Genomic DNA, 21,297 nt, shown 5'->3' with positions numbered 1-21,297 from the left:
TATGTTTCGAACACGTTAGTCTTGAAGTTTTTGCCACCAAACAGAGCAAATATCTCTGAGAGATATAAAAATCCTGTAAAACCTTAAATATATATATATAAAAACCTTTAAAAAAAGTTTGAATTAGGTACAAACCGAAAATAGGTTGTAACAAAACAAGCAAAATAAGTTATTTTAGCCACTATAAAACCTCGTCAGCTGATGCGTTTTTATATAAAACGCTGACGTATCTTGTTATTTTTTATTTACCTGCAAAGGAAAAAATAGGTTAATAACCTAAAACCAGAGGTCTATGTAAGGGCTAGGATTTTCATGATTTAGCATTTTTTTTTTGGTAAGGGTGATGTGTTCCCTAAACATATAGAAATTCATATTGTGAAGAAACTAATTAAATTAAGGTGCTTTTTAAGGGCATAATTTGGCATATTTGGCCATACGTGATAGAGCATATTTTGATGGATTTTCGGTCATATTGAGCATATTTATGCATTTTCAAGAAATATACAGTCATTTTCGAAGTGGATTCCTTCTTACTCCCATTTACTCGTTTTTTTTTTTGTTTTTTTTTTTGCACTGTAGCAAAATCTTTTTCATTTTTATTTGAAAATTTAGAGAAAGTACTCATTGTACATTGCAACTCGGGGCTCATAAAGTGAACTAAAAATAGTATGTGTATGAAAATATCTCAGCATTTAGACATTGGCGTTTGAAACAGTCCAGGGCATATTTTTGAAATTATAGGGCATATTTTTGAAATTATAGGGCATATTTTTGAAATTGTATTGAATATTTTGTAAAATTTTAGGTCATAAGAGCATATTTTATTTTGCATATTTTGGTGATTTTTAGGTCATAAAAATCCTAGTACTATTAATAAAGTGTGAGAAGAAAAGGAAGACATTCTTGACGTTAACTGTGAATGATCTTTGGATCTGTTAACAGAACTTATAGTCTGTAGCAATACTGTAATTCTTGATAATATGCCTCAAGGCTAACCGATTGACAACTGCTGTTTTATGTAAATATTTGTTTGTATGCATTAATTGACAATGAATAAAACGGTCCCAGGTGTTACTTTTCCGAACTTTTGAAATATCAGCTGTTGTTTTCCCCTTGCAATTTCTACAGACGAAAATGTTCAGAATATCATTCAACTCGCCTGGACGAAAAACAGTTTAGGTTTTCCTGCGAGAGTCGGGCAATTTTCATCCTTGAATTTAGACCAGATTTCTTCTAGAGGGTACGCCACGTCATACGCATTCACGAAGGAATTCTCCAATCCGTGGGTGAGGACAACCACGACGAGGCAGTCAGCGTTCGTGTGGTCTTCTTCTTGCACTGAAAGCAAACAACATAATTCAGTGGAAGGAAATTACAGTTCCTTAAAAATATTCCTGGTACATGCTTCCCTAAAAGAAATTATACACTACATGTATCCAATCTTGTTTGATGTTGATATCAATCGGTAGCTCGTACATCAGAATTGTTATCCTTTTTTATGACGAACGAAACATATTTTAAACGGAAGTGCTGAATTGAAGGACCTCCCCAGTGGCGTAGTCGTTATTCCGCGACGAGGCGAGGTAGAGAGCAGACGTGTCTAGCGAGCGCTCCCGAACATTCGTCAAGTAGAGTAGAATCAACACGCGGAATTAGTTTCTACAGACAGGTGAATATTATATTAACAGCAGAGCGAGTAGCTCAGTATCAGTGACGTGAAGTGAACGTATGTAATTTCTCAGACATGCCGGTCAAAAGGTTAAACACTTTGCAATTTTCCTTCGCCCGTGTGCAGCAAAGACCGACCACGCTCGCCATTCATGAATGGATGAGAGATGTAGTGAAATTTCGCGTAGCGGACGTTTTGAGCATCGAAGTAGACTTCGTAAAACACCAAGTGTTTGTTAAAGTAAGCACCGAACAATTTTGCACGTAAATAATAGCACGTAGTAAAGGAATTTTCGTATTCACAGACGACACGGGAGAATATGAAATACCAGTACATAGAGCAGACAAACCTGTCACAATCGTTCGTATTCATCTAGTGTCCATGGAATTACCAGACAGTGCCATAACAACTGAAATGTCCAAATACGGAATAGTACAAACAGTACGAGATGAAGTTTATTCCACCTCTCTCCCCTACCCAGTCAGAACGAGCAGGAAGATAGTACGCATCATCCTACAAAAACCGGTGCCATCTTACATTATGTTAAATGAAGAGCGTTATTGGACCACGTATGAAGGGCAACCCAAACTCTGTTTTAGATGTAATGCACAGGACCACTTATATCATGAGTGCCAGCATAGGGTGGCAAGGTCGACACGTACTGCTGGATACGCTGCAGCGGTGGTAAATACACTCCCCAGTTCTTCACACCCTCCTAGGGAACCAACTGCTCAAGAACAGAATACCCGAACCATTTTACCAGTACCGGCATACCGACAGGCTCCACCAGAGGACCACAAGGAACAACACGAGCAGATGGTAGTCACTGAAGACAACGAGACCAAGGCAAGTACTAAGACTCCCACCCCCCCCCCCCCCCCCAGTTAAATCAGCAAGAAGATAATGCAAGTGACGGGAACAAGGAAAGTGTGCACGAAAGTGCAAGTGAAAGTGTAAGTGGGAACGAATCTATAGTTCCAATTATCCTGTTCGAATTCCCGAATCAAGACCCCCAAATCCCAACAAGTTCGATGTTCGCAGAAGCAGAATTTCCAGAACCTACCCCCAAAAAACCCCGCTCACGATCCGCCAGGGACGCGAGGAAAAATGCTACAGACCATATGACCTTACGTCCGAAGAAACAAAAAAAGGATGACGTGGTAAGTACAGCAGTAGAAGTAAAGCTTAAGCCCAAGAGAGAAAACCCTATTCAACCGAACCCTTTTTAGGAAAAGAGGAAAAAAGTTTAGAACTAATAGGGGCAGGGACACATAAACCAAGTGATACAGAAATGCCTACAGTTCTTGTCTCAGGTAGTGACGAAGAGATATGAGTGAGTCTGCCCAGCGTCAAAAGTGGAACAATTGCAAAGCATAAAGTACTAAAAATTATTAATGTATTGCTTAAATAAGATCCTGACATCCCTAATGTACATATTTACATTAGCAACGATTAACCTTAACAAATTACAAAGTCAGAATAAACTAATGGCGTTAAATGATTTTTTGTCACAGTCGGATATTGATATAGCTTTCCTACAAGAAGTAGACATTGACAATTTTTCATCCTTGGCAAGGTACAAGGTTCATAATAATTTTACTGCCACATATCAAGGCACAGCAATAGCGGTGCATCAAAGAATTGATTTACATAATGTCACCTTCCACCCATCAGGAAGATTAATAAGTGCGGAATTAGGTCCTTTGTTTTTATGCAATGTATACGCGCCTTCAGGAAGTCATAATAAGCAAGAACGAGAACATTTCTTTTCAACAATCTTAAGTCCAGAATTAACATCGCATACATTAAATGCGTTAGTGGCTGGCGATTTCAATTCCGTCCTAGACAGGCAAGATCAACAACCAGGCTATAATTTTTCCCGGGCACTATATGAATTAACAAAGGGCTTAAAGTTACAAGATGCATGGAGTTGTAACCATAGAGACCAACCAGGATTTACACATTTTACAACTCAAAGTTCTTCACGCATCGACCGTTTTTATATAGCGAAGGGTTATAAAGAAAATGTACAAAGTGTAAGTGTGTTTCCTGTTTGTTTCAGTGATCATAGTGCCTTAATATTAAAAATAAAATTGGAACAAAACAAATCATGTATGGGAAGAGGATACTGGATGCTAAATTGTTCAGTATTGGCGGATAAAAATTATGAACTGCTAATAAAAGACATTTGGCTAGAGCTTGTTAAGCGTAGATCACCCAGTAAGACCCTAACAGACTGGTGGGAATTCATTGTAAAACCAAAATTTCGTTATATTAGTAAAATGTATAGTATAGAAAAAAGTAGAGATTTTAACAACATGTATAATTTCTATTATGCCGTGTTACATGATTTATAAAGTCTAGCATTACAAAATAATGTAAATATGCCTTACATTAACGAGATGAAATCAAAATTACTCTCTCTACACCGAAAAAAGAGAAACATTGTAAAAATTAAAAGCAAAAAGCTACCTTTGGATAATGATGAAGAGGCAAATTTATATCATATTTTACAAGAGCATAGACAAGTTAAAAGTCACCTAATAACAGAGATAACAGACGACACAGGAGAGATTACAACTAATCCCAGAGTAATTCAGAATACATTCTTACAATATTATTTAAATTTAATGGGCCAAGCTCATAATCCCGAAGACTCCAATTGGGACTTTACGAACCAAGTAACAGAAAGATTAACCGAAGAAGAGCGAACGGAAATTAGCAAACCCTTTACGAACACTGAAGTAAGAAATGCAGTTTTCAAAGCGGCCAGAAATAAATCAACGGCAGAAGATGGCCTGCCCTCAGACTTTTACCAAACCTTTTGGAATCTAATTGGGGATGTTTTTACGCAATGGGTCAATGATGTATTACAGAGTGGGAAATTAGGGTCCTCAAGTAGAACAGGAATTGTGGTTTTCGTTCCAAAAAAACCGAAACCTAAAGTGGTTACTGACTACCGCCCGATTACAATTCTAAGTAGCGATATCAAGATTATCAGTAGATGCATAAACATCCGCCTAATTCCTTACATGCATAAACTAGTAGGAGACACACAATATGCATGTAATCCTCAAAGAACAATTCATTATTTACTACAAACTATACGTGATGCAATTATTACAACACAAAACCAGCAAGTTAACAAAGCAATTTTAACAGTGGATTTCTCACAGGCTTATGATAAGAGTTAGTCATAAATATATGTACAGTGTTTTAAGGGCTTTTGGTTTTGGTTACCTTTATCAAATGGATACAAATTTTGTACGGAAACACTAAGTTAAAACTAAAACTTAATGGGTGTCTTACGAAAACATTTCAAATGAAACGAGGTGTTTTACAAGGAAGTCCACTCAGTAGTGCATTATATGTATTAACATTAGTTCCCTTACTTAAAAGATTACAAGAAATAAATTAGGGCATTTCTGTCATGTCTAAAACGATTCAAGTTAGTAGTTTTATGGATGACATTACGATATTGTTAAATAGCGAAAGGGATTTGGAAAATGCACAAAAGTACTTGAAATATTTCGAAAATGTCTCGGGTGCAAAGCTAAATTTAAACAAAACGTTTTTGTTACCTTTGGGAGTCAACAATTTTGTTTAGTAATAACACTAGTGTACGTGTAGCACAGAAAGTGAAAATACTAGGTATACATTTTTATACAACTATCCGAGATACCATCGAACATAATAGTCGGATAGTGACCGAACAAGTTATATATACTTTACGTGCAAATCAACTCAGGTTTCTTTGTTTGAAATCGTGAGTGAGATACGTAAACATCTACGCCTTATCGAAGTTTTGGTACCTATCCAAGACATTGACCTTGTCAGCGAAGCAAATAGCTAGGGTAAAGCAACAGGTTGACAAATTCCTCTGGCACGACTCCGTAACGCAACTCCCATGCTGCGTTTGGGATCGAACCTAGAACCTCTAGATTTAATTGGGTGATGTAGTTATTTGTTATTCATCTCTCAGATGGTTATCACTCGCTTGGCCTAAATGTGACAAATGCAAGAGGTTACCTTTTAAAGGAATGGCGATAGAAATTAACTTAGATTAGATATGGGTTTTATACTCTCCGTGACTGAACCGATATGGATTGGTTAAGGAAAGGATATTACTTGCCTTACAAATATATGGAGATTGTTCCTAGCTTGTCCTCTCAATTATCACTTGTCTCTTGTCACACACCATCGTCCAATAGTCGTTCCCCACTTTGCTCCTCTCTCACAATCCGTAGTCCTTACTCTCTCTCCTATTCTCGCCAACTGATCACACCTCCTGACAATCCCAACACTCACCTCACGTTTGCCTAATTGCTTATTCTGCATTCCTTTCTCTGCTTCCTGCTATCCTAAGACTTTATACTTCTTACCCAATACCTTGGGTACGATACGCTCCTCTACCCCCTAATGAAAATCTTTTGATTTTCACCTACAAATGAAAAATTTAAAGCTGTATTCCATATCGATCCTTTCTATGGAGAGATTTTTTTTTTATTACAAAATATAGTCCCAAAATTATTGAATTAACATACCATAACCGAAAATGTGAAATTTGAGTAATATTGTTCTTGAAAAAGGAAAAGGAATGGAGAAAAATAAACAATAAATAAACAAAATAAATAAACAATACTTGTCAGCGTATGAAAGGTGAACACTGACATGTGAGTTTGTTATGCTGACTCATGTATGCAATGATTGAGAGTTTTACGTCACACACGTTGACGTTATGATTGTCTATGCATAAAATATGTAAACACACAACACGTAACACAATTATAAGGTTATTGTTCCATCCGTATTGACCTAGTTAAAAGGTGTGTGGCACAGTAACACACTAATGAGGTAATATGTCATCAATCCTGTAAACACTGACACTGCACAACACTATTAAATATTTTGAAGTTAATTATTTACAAAATCGGCAAAGTTTGTGATACTCATCCGAGTTACACTTGCACACATATGTCATATTATCGATGTAAATTTCACCGTCTCTTACTTTAGTGTATCATGTAAATATCGCTGTCGTTTTTATTTATAATATATGTCAATTATCACAGTAAATATTTAATTAAAAAACTTGAAGTTAATCAAAATATATACACTGTATCAGTAACTGTCCTTGAGTAATAATATATGTACATGAATTTATGTATTTGAAGATAAGAATATAATAGTGTTCGATAGATAAAATCACAGCACTAACATTTGTCCATAAAATAATCCTTGAGTTATCCTGATTCTCACAAAGAGTTCAAGTAAAATACCATAATTTTACTCTTGTTATCATCACTTAATAGTCTCTGCGTATAGCAATGAAGTTTCTTCTTGAACCAAACCATGTATATATATGTATATAGTCAATTCCTTGTGGCCGTGAAAAATGTTTTTCACTGTGATGCATTAACTTTGCAGCTACAAATATTGTCATTGAAGAAAAACGTACAGTAGAGAACTGCATATCGTCGAATTGTGAATATGAAGTATTTAGTTGTATGTAAAAATTCCTTCAAATCGATGTATGTATTATCAGCGTTGAAGATTAGCTTATCAACTGATTTCGCTGAACTGCGTAATTAAAATTGATGAAAGGTCTAATTGTAATTCCTGTTTCCACGTGTCGAAAAAATAAAAGAAAAATCTCAGAAATAAAAATCTTGAGAAATTCTCAAAAAAAATCGTAGGACAAATAATTCCTCTGCGTCCTTCAGGTGTAATTCGTGTTGATTTCTTATTTCTCCAAGGTTTTAGCTGGTGAACATCTCTAGACATTGACATCTGTGAAAAAGTTGAACTGAGGACTGTTAATATGGTTTCATAATATTGTTAAAATGTTCATTTCACCGTTAAAATTTGAATTATCTGTGAGGCAATTCAGGTAGGTTTTGGAAAGGAAATTTGCTTCATATACCGAACAGGTATTTCCTCCTGATCGTTAGTGTAATGTGTGTGTGAGAGAACTTAATATGTCGGTATGTGTAGAGGTTTTGTTGAGACAAGGGCGCCTCTAAGTCACCCTTATTTTAAGAAAGTAGTACTTGTAAATATTACAAGTATGAAAAATCTTGTAGTTGAGGGTTGTTATATTTGAGGAAATGGAATTTGAAAAGGAGTACCGATTCAGTCATAACATTTACTCTTACTATAAATTACCCAAATTCTGATTAATGCCATCCTTTACACACCAAATATAATTACAATCTGGAGAAGAGAAAATAAATAAATATAACTACTAATAATTACTAAAAGCAAATTGAACTTTACATATGAATGTAATGTAATGCTGTAAATACTCTTGAAGATTTAATGAGTGTATACTGTATACTACTGCAAAAATTTAAATTATAATTGGTTTCTGAAAATATATGAATGCTTAAATTGACTGAAAATATTTATAAATAACAATTGAATGAAATGAAATACTTTAAATATTACTAAAAATACTGTGTATAACGATCGCCCTTCTATTAGTATAATTGTTAAAAATAACGTCATTAATAAAGATTAATTGTAAAATACACAACTTGCTGATAGTGTTCATGACAATTGGAATACGGAAAATAATATTCTAAGAATCCGAAATTTCGTTGTCCATTATAGACTCTTTCTCTCCTAATGATATTGCAATCAGCCTAAAAATGCAAAAAAATATGGAGAAAAAAAAATGAAAGTTGACAATAGGTAGTGTGTAACTATATGCATATGCATCTAACATTAAATAACATAAAAATAAAAACTTAATTGCAATTTATATTCCAAATGTTGCCAGATGAAGAAATATCGTTCTGAACAGACATACAATTCCATGTTCCCTTGTATCTTTCGATTTGATAACCTGAGTTGAAAGGATGCTCTGTCGCAGTTTATTCAGTTCCCCGGCTAATGTGGAATGTAAGATATCTGCTGTTTAATTTGCAACGTGTTGGTTACTTCATGTTAAGAGAGAATTTTGCTTCTGTCGATGTAAATAGATATCGTTGCCGGAAGAAACGAATAGAATGCCTCACTTGCATATTTCTTCAGTTGTTCTGTCTTCCTGAATGTCACTCCAGTTTCCCCATTGCTTAAAGAGGAAGGAATTTTCCCGGTGCATCCGAGTTGAACTTTATCCTTTTGCTGACGAAACACATTTTACCATGAAGGCAGTTGAAATTGACTTTGGATATCGCTTCGAGAAGTATGAAATACATGTGAGGGAAATTTTAAGTGGGAATTTTACAAGATGGGAAATTTCTACCATGCGGAAAACAAATTTTAGGAAGTACTCTAAGTAACTTGATTATAACATTCAATAAACTAATTGAGTCGTATTTGGAATGAAGTATCCCAAATTAGATGGATCAAAGTAATGTACATGTTTAATGATATTTTACTCCTTCAAGACTGTCGTAATTCATCTCATGACTGTGTCGTTAAATTGTTAATAAAATCTGACAAGTGGCTGCTGATAACTCACGATCGTAGCTGTAACTTCTCCTATGCTCTTAATTGACTTATTAATCTTCGTATTAGATTTCAAATCTAGCTTTTATGTAAAGTTATGTAAGAAAAATATACAAAGTAATTAAATCTCAATGTAAAATGCGTATAATTATAAAGGTAATCTTAATATTTATATTATTTCCATGTGATACATTTTATTATAAATATCAAAGAACTCAATATGTTCACTATTCTCTTCGTTATTATAATTATCTATATGATAATTCTTATTATCGCTCTTATTTAGTTATTATTGATCTGTAGCTCGTTTAATTGAATAATTTACTGGCTGTATGCCTAGTCAGCTCTTATTATAACTGTTCTCTTTATTTAACGTTATTTAAAACTTATAAAACTGATAATCTCATATTTCTGTCATTTATTTAGTTATTAAAATTATAAATGTAATTAACTTAAATTTAACAATTGAAATATTAAAATGTGTACTTGTTTAAACCCTATTTTGACTAACCACGCTAAATCATAGAGAATTTTAATTCTCATTTTTCCTTACCGAATGTGTTTAACACATTTTATTCATAAAAAAAATACTAAAGTCTATTATTGACTTACACTATTTATCTTTTGTAGTTCACAAAAGATTATTTCCATCAGTTCTCTGCAGGCCTACAAAAATCTGAGGAAAATTCCTTGCGCGCAATTTATATTCATCAACATTCCCTTTGTTCACTATCCGTGAATACAATAATATTAATTATTATTATTTTTGCGCGTTACTGTACTTGTTGTTCATTATTATGAAACCTCGATGTCTACGTGTTATAACTAATGATTTTAGTGTGGTAATAACTAGTTTTACACTTCCGTGCAATTATTAAGGGCTAAACAATAATATTTCACATAATTTTAGTGTTTGTTCGTTTAAAAAAAAATATTTGCAAGATGTAAAATTTATTTAGTGCATCAGAGTACTGAAAAGGAAGTTACGTACAGGGTAAAAGGGTATGTTCTCACTCATTCACTCCTGACTGTTCCTGTTCTTCAGTCTCATCACCATTTACATTCTCATCGCCGGAACCGTATTCCGAAGCATAGTATTTCTTCAATCTCTGGACCGAAATTGAGTCTACGACTGTCTGTCCTCGTCTTGTCTTATATTCCACTTTGTAAACATTGGGATTTTCTTTTGCTATAATTTTACAAGGTCCTTTATATACTCCCGAAAAGCATTTAGCGGTGTGTACACGATGACTGCCATCGTATACTAGAACCAATTTTCCTGGCGTAAATTGAATGGACTGATGACGTTTATCGTAGTACTTCTTTGCTTGTCGGTGGCGTTTCTGTAGAGACTCGTAAGCTGCTTCTCGTGCTTTTTCGAGAATCTTGAATCTCATCTCGTTGTTTACATTCACACTGGGCGTTAAATGTAGTCCGCTCTCCCAGACTAATCTAGGCGTAAATCCATGAAGAAGAAAAAATGGACTGTTCTTCAAATTCCCCTGGTAATTAACATTGTACGACCACACTGCCGATTGCAAGTATAAAAGCCAGTCTGTGTGTTTTGAGTTCACGAAGTTTTTCATAAGTCCCTGTAAAATAGCATGTGATCGTTCCAATAATCCAATTAAATTGTGATTAGCTGCTGGAGCGAATTTCAGATGGATTCCACATTTCTCCGATAGTTCTTTAAATAAACTAGCTGTGAATGAAGTACCTCTGTCCGTATCTATACGAGAAGGACATCCAAAGTGTTCCGCGTGGCCATGAGCGAGCTATATCTCCCGGAAAAGAGGGGAGGTATGAACTTAAAGAGTGTGGCGATACAATCAAGAACATTATTTATTCAAAGCGGTCTTTCAGCGGCATATTCTTCAATTGACTCCACTACGCAACAAATAATAATTACAGTGTTAAAAGATGTACCATTAACAGCACCAATGGACATACAAAGCATTCCCAGAGAATTAAAGTTCTATACCGAGATCGCTATTCATACATTTTATAGAACTGTGCAACATACAGTGGCGTGCCCAGGATTTTCAAAAGGGAGGGGTCATGTGTACATTTTTTAAGTAGTCAGTCCTCATTTTGCCATACTTTTCTGCCTTTGACGTTCTTTTTTTAGAAATACTGGACCAAAAGGGGGGGGGTTATAACCCCCACCAATCCCCCCTTGGGCACGCCACTGGCAACATACTTATGACAGTCCATCAGTCAGACAGATTTACAGAGAACAACTTAACGCAAATATAATAACAGTTCGAATCGAAAGAGAAAATCCCAAATACAATTGGAAACAAATATGGAACAATGTAACGGCGACACATCTAACGAACAAGAAATTATCTATATGGTACACAGTGATTCAACAAGTACTTTAATTGTAACGGCAGACAGATATCATAAGTATGGTTTCAGTAATTCTCCAAATTGTTATAATTGTCATGTTCCAGATTCGATTATCCATAAGATAACATAATGTAAGAAAGCAGTCACAGCTTGGTCAAAATTAAGAACAATGCTCAGCAGAATTTGTCGCACTTCACCAAACCAAGTATCAGCAAAAGACATTACCTTAACAGAGTTTCATTTGTTCCCAAGTTCAAAGCAAAAATCAGTTCAGTGGTTAATAGCACAATACCTAATGTTTTTATTTCCTGTGGGAAAAAAATATAATTACTTGGACTTTGGACTAACTCTAATACAAGATTATGAACAAATGTCTTTAGATTATAGAAAATCACATTATGCCAACTTTTTAAATGTAATACTTGAATAACATACCTGTAAGAGTTGTAAAGATTTACTGTAATTGTTTGATTTAAAATTGGAAATAATAAAAAAAAATAGTGGTAACGTCTTCGCCTTGTAATCCAGGGGTCCCGAGCTCGATACCCGCTGGAGGCACATTGCACAGTAATTTGGATTCCGCTTTAAACTGTAGGTTCAGTCCCGATTAGCCTATCTGTGCATAAAGTGAACTTAAAACAGCAATTCAATTCAATGCTGAATTGAAGTTTTGCACCAGATTCTCTAATAACCAGGGCCCAGATTTTGATTATTATTATAAATAGTGTTATTTTTTGCGAACATTATATTTAAAGTAGCCTACTACGTATATGTACACTTTGGAAGCAACATAAATATGCCAGTCTGTTAGACTTAATTATTATACACTACATAAAATCGTCAAAAAACATTATAAATACAGTGTTATTTCTTTGCAAACATTATATAAGTAATAGCTACGTATATATAAACACAATATTTCGATACACTTACACAACAATAATACAAACGTTATTTGAATTCTTGTAGGTATGCAAATGCTCGAAGGCATCCTTTTCTAATAGGCATAAAAGTTTACATGTGGAAATTTGCTTACCCAAACTATCGAACCATCCTTGTTCTCCCTCTTCTTCCTATACTGCTGGCCTTCGTAAATAAGGGACGGCTTTCCACGCGTTGTTTCTATCATTTCCATATTGTCAGCCATCTTGTCGTCTCTCTCAAGTCTCAGTTTTACATAAATACTAATTTCCCATTGTAGATCCCTCATATATACTTGCATCTTACATTCATTTACCAATCACCTTCCTTTTCAATCGAAGATAAGCACAGCTATAGCTGGGCAACGTCATAAACACATGTGCGCGCGGCGGTAATGACACTCCGGATTGTGGGAAAACCCACCAAGGAAGGTCTTGACATATGTCGCAGCGGAAATGAACCGTAAAGAACCCTGGGCGCAAATGACTCGGCGCAAGCGACACGGACTCCTTTTTTTCCCTCATGTAGTATGCATTACTCTCAGGTAATAAAATCCTAAATACGAACCTCTGGTTATAAAGATGTGAATTTTACTGTGCATATTTTCGTCATATTTTCTATATTTTAAGGTTTACGTCATTTTTCAAGTTTTACGTCATTTTGTGGTCATTTTTTCGCGTATTATGTCTTTCCCTGGTCTTCTTTTGCGTAATTGCAAAAAAACGTAATGTAATTACATTACATTTCACGTACTCATTTTTAGCCAGGAACTGACATTTATTGCCTTGATGTCGGTAACGAAAGTATATAGAGGTCGGTAACAATGAAAACAAGAATTCCATAGCCACGCGATTGTAGGAACAAAGCAACGTGCCGCTCGACATTATCTACTACAAGAATTCTGAATATGGTAAGATTTTTACAGATTTTTATACCTAAAATTCACATACACCTTGTAATTTCAATTCTAATGTTACAGAAGTAAGAACTGTGCCGTACTAACTGTCATACCCTGAAATAAAGCTAAACTTGTAGTTTTTAGGTCATCTTATTGATATTTTTAGGCATTTTATAGATAGATCATTTTTCAGATATTTTTAGGACATCAAATTCCGGGCCCTGCTAATAACTAACTGAAGTTGAACCAACATTTAAAAACAACATGTGAGCCAAAAAAAAAGGGGGTTGGTGGGTACTTGATGAGACAAGTCATGGTAAGCAAAATGAATGACACAACTAGAAAATCAAACAAGACATCAATATAAAGAAAATAACTTGAAAGTTCAATTCCGACTTGGCGTGCTTATGCTGCTTGCCGCTGTTCCGTCAGGATCGCTAGTGTGGCAAAATGGCGAATGATGAGCTGAAGGCGTATGGACCTTGTTAATAACGTAAACATAAACATTGGTTTAGGCCAGTTCCCGTTGTTTCCAGTACAGATTCACCGGCATACGAAGTAAGAAATGAGCGCTTGTTTTCATCAATTGTGCGACGATAGTCAAGAAAGGTATTTGTTAAAGTTCTACTATGAAGGAGTGGACGTCAAGAATCCGTAGGATTATCAACTGCAGAGCAGATTATTAAAACATGGCGTGTCTTTGTGGCCGCCAGTTGTATAGCATACTACCACTACGTATCTCATGTACACCCACGACGAACTGAAAACGTACGAAAGTTTAGATATATTCAATTATTTTGTAAATGGAAAAGTGAGGGAAAGAGAATTCTACAAAAAAACTAGTGATATTGTTATATTATAAAGTATGCTTAAGTGAATCTTTGCCAACAAATCTGCAGAAGTAATGACACATGCAAATGCTAGTAAATACTATGTGTGCTTTCAACTTCGCCTATCCGCCTGAGGGATTTAGGGAGAACCTATTCGGCATGCCACTTTCACTTGCACGAATTTACTTCAAACAACAAGGGAGTTTTCAGACTGAAGCGACATGCTATATCGAGATTTCGCACGGAAGCATTCGATCTAAAGCAAACCATTCACCACGCTTGCTCAAATAACAGGCCGGGGAAACTCAATGCACGGTATTGATGAAACTGCGCAGTCCGAGCGACATGAAAGCGAGAAGCGACACCTGCAATTTGTCGTGTCGCTTTAATTCGGAAAGTGTTGTTTATTTTTTAATTATGTTGGTTTCTACAATCTGAAAGCTTCCTTTCGAACCATTTCACCACGAGAAAATGCACGTGTCACTTGGACTGGTCTGTTTTCTCAGTACTATACATCGCACTGATGAAATTCCTGTTGAACTTATCAAATGCCTGGGAGATGGAAAAAGAGAAATACTGCACTTATGCAATGAAATCTATGAGAAAGGGGATTGGCCACAAGATTTCACGGAGACTGTTTTGGTACCTCTGCAGAAGAAAAGCAATGCCAGAAAATGCTCTGAGTACAGGACAATCAGCTTGATATCTCACTCGGCAAAAATTCTTCTAAGAATTCTGAACAGACGCCTATACTCGAAGGTCAGTGGCGAGTTAGAGGAAGAACAGTTTGGTTTCAGGAAAGGAAGAGGTACAAGGGATGCAATTGGTTTACTGAGGACCATTGGGGAAAGATATTTAGAGAAAGGAAAGGATGTGTTTGTAGTATTTGTAGACCTGGAGAAAGCCTTTGATAGAGTGAATTGGGTTAAACTTTTAGAAATTCTGAAGAAAATTGGTGTAGATTGGAAAGAGAGAAGACTTCTAAGCAACTTATACATGAATCAACGAGTTAAAGTGAGAACAGGAGACGAAATGACAGAAGGCTGTGAAATTGGAAGAGGAGTACGACAAGGATGCTGCCTATCACCTACTTTGTTTAATATCTATTTAGAAGATATAGTGAAAACTTGTTTCCAGGGCACAGGAGGTGTCAAATTGGGAGGAAGAAGAATAAACTGCATAAGATTTGCTGATGACATGGCATTATTCGCTGAGGATGAAATAACCATAAATAGTATGTTAGAAGAGTTAAACAGCAGCTGTGAGCAGTATGGAATGAAGATTAATGTAAAGAAGACAAAGGCAATGGTTATAGGACGGAAACCAAGGAATATTAATGTGAGAGCAAACAGTGAAAGAATCCAGCAAGTGGATAGCTTCAAGTACCTCGGATGCACTATAAGCAGTGACATGAGCTGCAACCAAGAAGTGAAAATGAGAATCGCAATAGCAAAAGAAGCTTTCAATAGAAGAAAAAATGTTTTTTGTGGACCCATGGACATAGGTCTAAGGAAGAGATTAGTGAAATGTTTTGTGTGGAGTGTAGCACTATATGGTGCAGAAACCTGGACGTTGAGAAGAAATGAAGAGAAACGACTCGAAGCTTTTGAAATGTGGACATGGCGAAAAATGGAGCGTGTAAAATGGACAGACAAGGTAAGAAACGAAGCCGTACTGAAAAGAGTTGGTGAAAAAAGATATATACTGGAGACCATCAAGAAGAGGAAAAGAAACGGGTTAGGACACTGTCTAAGAAGAAACTGCCTGCTAAGAGATGCCTTGGAGGGAATGGTTGAAGGAAGAAAAGTCCGTGGAAGAAAGAGATATCAGCTTATGGATGATATTAAATTAACTGGGTCGTATGCTATTACGAAGCGTAAGGCAGAGAACAGGGAAAGCTGGAGATTGCAGTGAAAAACCTGCCAATTAGGCAGAAAACAATGAATGAATGAATGAATGAATACATCGTGTCGCCTCGGTCTGTTGTATTCGTATGAAAGCTTGATTGTTTTCTTTAGAATAAGGGGCCGTTGCTTGTCGATTCGGTGTGTAATCTCCGTGCCACTTGAAAGTGAATCCTCAGTGATCAACGAAATGTATCGAACGGAAGGGACGCGACAAGCTGCCCGTGTCGCTTAGATTCCCAATGGCGTGTATTGTGCCGCCTGAGACTTGATTTCCCATGCGCGGTAAATGCTTATTTATAGACTAAATGGACTGTGTCGCTTGTCACTTCGATGTGAACCACTGCTGTCGCGTGTCGCTTCGGTTTGAAACCTTACTAAGAGCCGTTCTTTTCACCACAACACAATACGCAGATAAGCGATCAACATGCTTGTAACAAAATGCAAGTCGTACAAATCCTTTCCGGGTACGAATCCTTTTATCCACAGGTTTCGTCTCTCTACGTCCTTCGGAAACCTAGGAAGTGATACTCGACTCAATAAATTTGTTCCCGATCGAACTGTGCAACCATATGCTATGCAGCTGACACGCTATTTCCTTGTAAAAGAATCTCCACTTTGCCGTTTCATATTATTGTCCATAGCACCGTAAGCGTAACCGGATGTTCCAGGGGAGCCAGACGGGTGCGCATGCTCCGCAGTAGCTCCGCCTTTAACACCATCTATTCTAAAGCCCGGTATCCACTTGTTGCAAACCAGTGTATCGTATCCCCGTTCCGTATCAATCATTGATACGATACGCACCCCGATTTGTCGCGTATCATCACTGCGTTCCGTATCATCCACCCTGTAGCATGATTGATATGGGAGTGCGATACGGTTCACAGTCTGGTCTCAAATTACGATGAGTACACCGCAGCAAGTGGCAGCAGCCGCATATATTTTCATTAATTACGTTTTATCGAAAGAAAAGAAAAAAAAACAAATCATCACGTTGGTGGATGACAAACATGTACGCGAACCGTAAACTGTATAGTGGAAGCAGCTTATTGGCAGACTTGCGGTTGCATTCACAGAGCTCACTACACACTTAAGGATGATGCAATGAGGCAACGTAACGCGCGCGTGCCCGTTAGAGGTCTGCACGGGCTCGGGCCAGGCCCTCGGGCCATAAATAACCAGAACGTCTCGAGCTCGGGTCTGGCCCGGGCCTCGTGGCTATTTTGTTAGCGAATATTGTCATCGAAAAATAATTTTTAATTATTGAAATTATGGTTTACTTCGAGAATGAGAATAGGAGCATTTTTTAAATGTCTCATCATTTGAAGGACTGCACGACCTCAGCTTTGCCGCCAGGTGTACACGCGTTTCACTGTCGCCAAGCTTAACCGCCACCCAGCCAGAGCGGCGCCAGGCGAGCAGTCAGCAAAATTTGGGACTTCCCCTTTCCACAGCAAGAGAGTGTGTATCGTTCATTCGTCAGTCAAGTGCCGGTGTTTGTTGTTCTGTTGTACACGCTCGGGTTTTGTTTTTACTTTCGAAAATGAACACAGAAGAAATTAAAACTAAACTGAAGGATGGGGAATATGTGTTAGTGGAGAATACGCGTGGAAAGAGTGACATTTGGAAAAAGTTTCGAGAGATAAAGAAGAGGGATAGCGATGAGAAGATTTGTGCTGTGCAGTGTATGAAGTGCAATGTGGTTTTAAGTTATTCTGCTTCGAAAACCGGTAGTTCTCATTTAAGAAGGCATCTTTGTAAAGTAATTTCGGGACAAGGTAAAATTCTATCCTTTTTTCAGTCTTCCTCATCGCGTCTTCCACAAAATGTTAAAGATGAAGTTACAAAAGCATGTGTCTCTTTGTGTTGCAAAGATATACGACCTTTTGACATTGTGCAAGGTGAAGGATTCATAGAATACTCTCAGATATTGGTTAAAATAGGTTCCCAACATGGTAATGCGAACATAAAAGAATTGCTCCCCCACCCTACCACAGTGTCACGTAATGTAGTGAAAGACGCTGAAATCCTCCGAAATTCGCTGGCTCATACGGTGCAAACAATGATTGATAGGCGGGAGTGTGCTGCTACTACTGATATGTGGAGTGATGATTTTAAACACATTTCTTACATAACTCTTACTGTTCATTTCGTTAATGAGAAATGGGGGTTGTGTAGTAAAGTGCTCTTCACAGCAGAATTTACACCTGACCGGAAAACGGGAATGAACATAAAAAGATAATTATATCGAAAAGCAGTTTCAGTGGGTCTTGAACAAGGCAGCCTTTCTCAAATTGTTTTTGTAACGGACCAGGGAAGTAACATCGTGAGTGCCCTTCAGGCGTACATCAGATTAAACTGTTCTTCCCATCTACTTAACACAATACAGAGGAACTTATTCCAGAAACTCTCGGCGGAAGTTCATTTATCGTATATAGACACACTGACAACAGAGATAAAGGACATAGTGCGGTACATGAAACACGCAGGTCTTACACAACATTTGAAAACTACCCTATATCAAGAATGTGAAACTCGATGGTACAGTAGGATTGACATGTACAAATCTTTTGATGTCAACTACAATGACATTGAAAATATTCTTATCGAACGCCAGGAAGAAGGGAGAATGGCACACGTTCAACGAGATATCCTGAGAATGCTTATCGAGTTTCTGGAACCATTCAAAGACGCTTCTCTGCAATTAGAAGCAGATACATACCCCACACTACCACTTGTGCTTCCTTTGCGATTCAATTTAATACATCACCTTAAAGAACAGAATCTCTCAGATCCAGAGGATCTGTTGCAGTTAAAACAAATTGCATTAAATTTACTCGCAGAAAAGTTTGTTTTGCACAAATTTCATAAGATTGCTTGCTTCTTGTGGCCTAATTTCCGTCAGTTGAGAATGCTTGAAAATACAGAGAAAGAGGAGATAAGACTCGATGTGTGTTCCTTAATACGGGATCTAAAGAGCAAAGAGCCAGAATCCCAATGTAAAGATCATTCTCAGCGAAATAGTTCTTCTGTCCCTTCTCAATCTCATGTTTCCAAAAGACTAAAAATACTGGATTTCACGTGTATCGAAGATGAAAATATTGATGCCCGAAGTGAAAACGAGGCCGAAGAAATTAAAAAATATTTAAATCATAGTTATGGTTCGGTTGACATTAAAGACCTACTGGAATGGTGGAAAGATCACGAACAGGAGTTACCGTATTTATCGCGGCTTGCCAGACAATTCCTATGTATAGGGGCTATCCACCGGAAGGAAGTGCCTTCGCTCGGACGCCATACTTGTAGCACAACAACTTCCGGTTCGTAGGCTCACAACATGCCGCTAAAGGGAGCTGAGATTGTGTCATGTATGAGAGGAACGAATGGGTGTGTACAAGGAGGATGTAAACTACGATGCGGGCTAAATAATCGTTCACGGATCTCTCTTCATCCATTTCCTCGAGCCAAAATTATTGCATTCAAGCTGTCAGGCGTGAAAATTGGAAGCCCATTAGCAGTAATGTCAACGGATGTGCAGGACACCAAAAAGTCGGGACCTGAAAAAAAAATCCCGTTCCGATCCACACTTCGGATAAAATGATAGAGTTTAAAAGTAGTTTATTCCCTACATATTTTTTTGTACATAAGGTCCGAAATTATTGAAATTAGTTTTTATTCCAGAAATGCAAAATAAATCATCACCCGAGGGTGAAATTGTGTGTATATCTAATTAAAAAAAATTGTAGTATCGGGTAATGTTGAATATTTTCCGCTCCTATAATCTCCCAATTTAGTCGGGAAATAACATTTTTTCCCGTTTTGAACGCCAGGACTTGAAAAATAACCCGTCATGTTTCCTTCCCAACCAAAACTTTTGCGTCCCGCACCCCTTGAACTTCATTAAAGGTAGAAGAGAAATCATTCAAATCTCGATTTTCTCTCTGTTTTAGTGATATGAGCAAAAATATTACTTTTCCTTTCAAACGATGCTCGGTCGTAGTCAGATAGGTTACACGTTACGTTCTTGAAGTACACACGAACTGTATTAAATTTTGGTGTAACCAGATTTCTTTTGTGTGTAACCAGAGGAAAAAAAGTTTTGTTCAACCATAGATTGATTGATTGATTGAGTTAGTTTATTTTACTTCGCGTTTTGTGCCTCTTGGCTAATTTGCGAAGATGGGGATGAGTGATGAAATAATGAAATTGATGAATGGACATTCACAAACAACCAAGCCCGACCGGGATTCGAACCCGTGACCCTTGGCGTCGCAGCGCGATGTGCTAACCACTCGGCCTCAGGGTCGGGCTGTTCAACCATAGGAAATATTTTTTTGTGTAACCAGAAAATTAAGTACGGGTACTATTATTGATTTTCGTCTTTTGCAATGGAAATCTTTTCAACATTGATAGAGAAGAAGTCCTAGGTTTGAACAGCATGGTCAGGCAATGGTGTGTCATTGTGTTTGTCCCATCATTAATTTTTCCAGTTTATTATTCATCTTCATCGTCATGTTTAACACAAATAGCAGAAAATTGACTTAAAATAACAATGAGCGTTTTGTATTTCTGCGATCAAACGGGAACGAAACAAAAGGGAAAAAAAGCTATTTTTTCCGTTTCTTATATGTCCGTACATCTCGCACTTTTTCACTTAAAACATAAATGTATGCATCCAAAGATTTACATGCTTTAAGCGCTCTCGCTCTGTAGGAAAAACAAATATGTAGGCTACAAATATCGCCAATGCAACGACAATGGATCTCATCTGGAATAATGCCGTATTACTTCCTAGTTTCTCATCCAATTGATACGCAAAGGCCTCTACTTTACCCTGATATATCTTATTCTCCTCGTCGTCAAGTGCTTTTATATGATCCATTTCATCCGGTATACAAAACGAGAAGAAAGGCCACAAGTACGCGCTTGAATTACCCGGCCGCCGTGAACCGGAAGTAGTTGTGCTACAATACCACAATCGATTGTGCCGTTCGATATGTTTCTGTTTACTCGTGGATAGCCCCTATACCAGCTTCAAGTGCTAGCAGTGAAATGAATTTTAGTGCAGCTGGGTTGCTGATCCAACAGAGACGAACCAGCCTCAGTTCTCGAAGTGTGGACTCTGTACTTTTTCTGCACAGTAACATGGGACACTAACCAGTAACCAGTCAGTAGTAGGCCTACATCTTTTTTTTTAAAAAAAGTAGCGCATGTTAAGTTAATATTTGTTTCACCAATAGTAGATGTAGCAAAAGTAACAGTATTTTT

The 21,297-nt window shown here is 37.1% G+C and overlaps 1 protein-coding gene across 2 annotated transcripts in view; it reads right to left on the bottom strand.

Moving 5' to 3' along the window:
• The window catches only part of LOC145982673 (uncharacterized), a 109,432-nt gene that overhangs the window by 6,198 nt on the left and 81,937 nt on the right, over positions 1–21,297 (bottom strand). The window contains exon 9 of one of the 2 annotated variants that reach the window (XM_083116041.1): positions 1,160–1,338. The exons of the other annotated variant lie outside the window; for it this stretch is intronic. Within the exon in view, the coding sequence (XP_082972167.1) occupies positions 1,160–1,338 (179 nt within the window). The remainder of the gene's footprint in view (positions 1–1,159; positions 1,339–21,297) is intronic. 2 annotated transcript variants of the gene reach the window in all.

The sequence above is a fragment of the Lepisma saccharinum genome, unplaced genomic scaffold (assembly GCF_977018435.1).
Source record: "Lepisma saccharinum unplaced genomic scaffold, izLepSacc3.1 HAP1_SCAFFOLD_310, whole genome shotgun sequence".
Classification (NCBI taxonomy): Eukaryota; Metazoa; Arthropoda; class Insecta; order Zygentoma; family Lepismatidae; genus Lepisma; species Lepisma saccharinum.
This window is presented reverse-complemented; position numbering and strand designations above follow the sequence as displayed.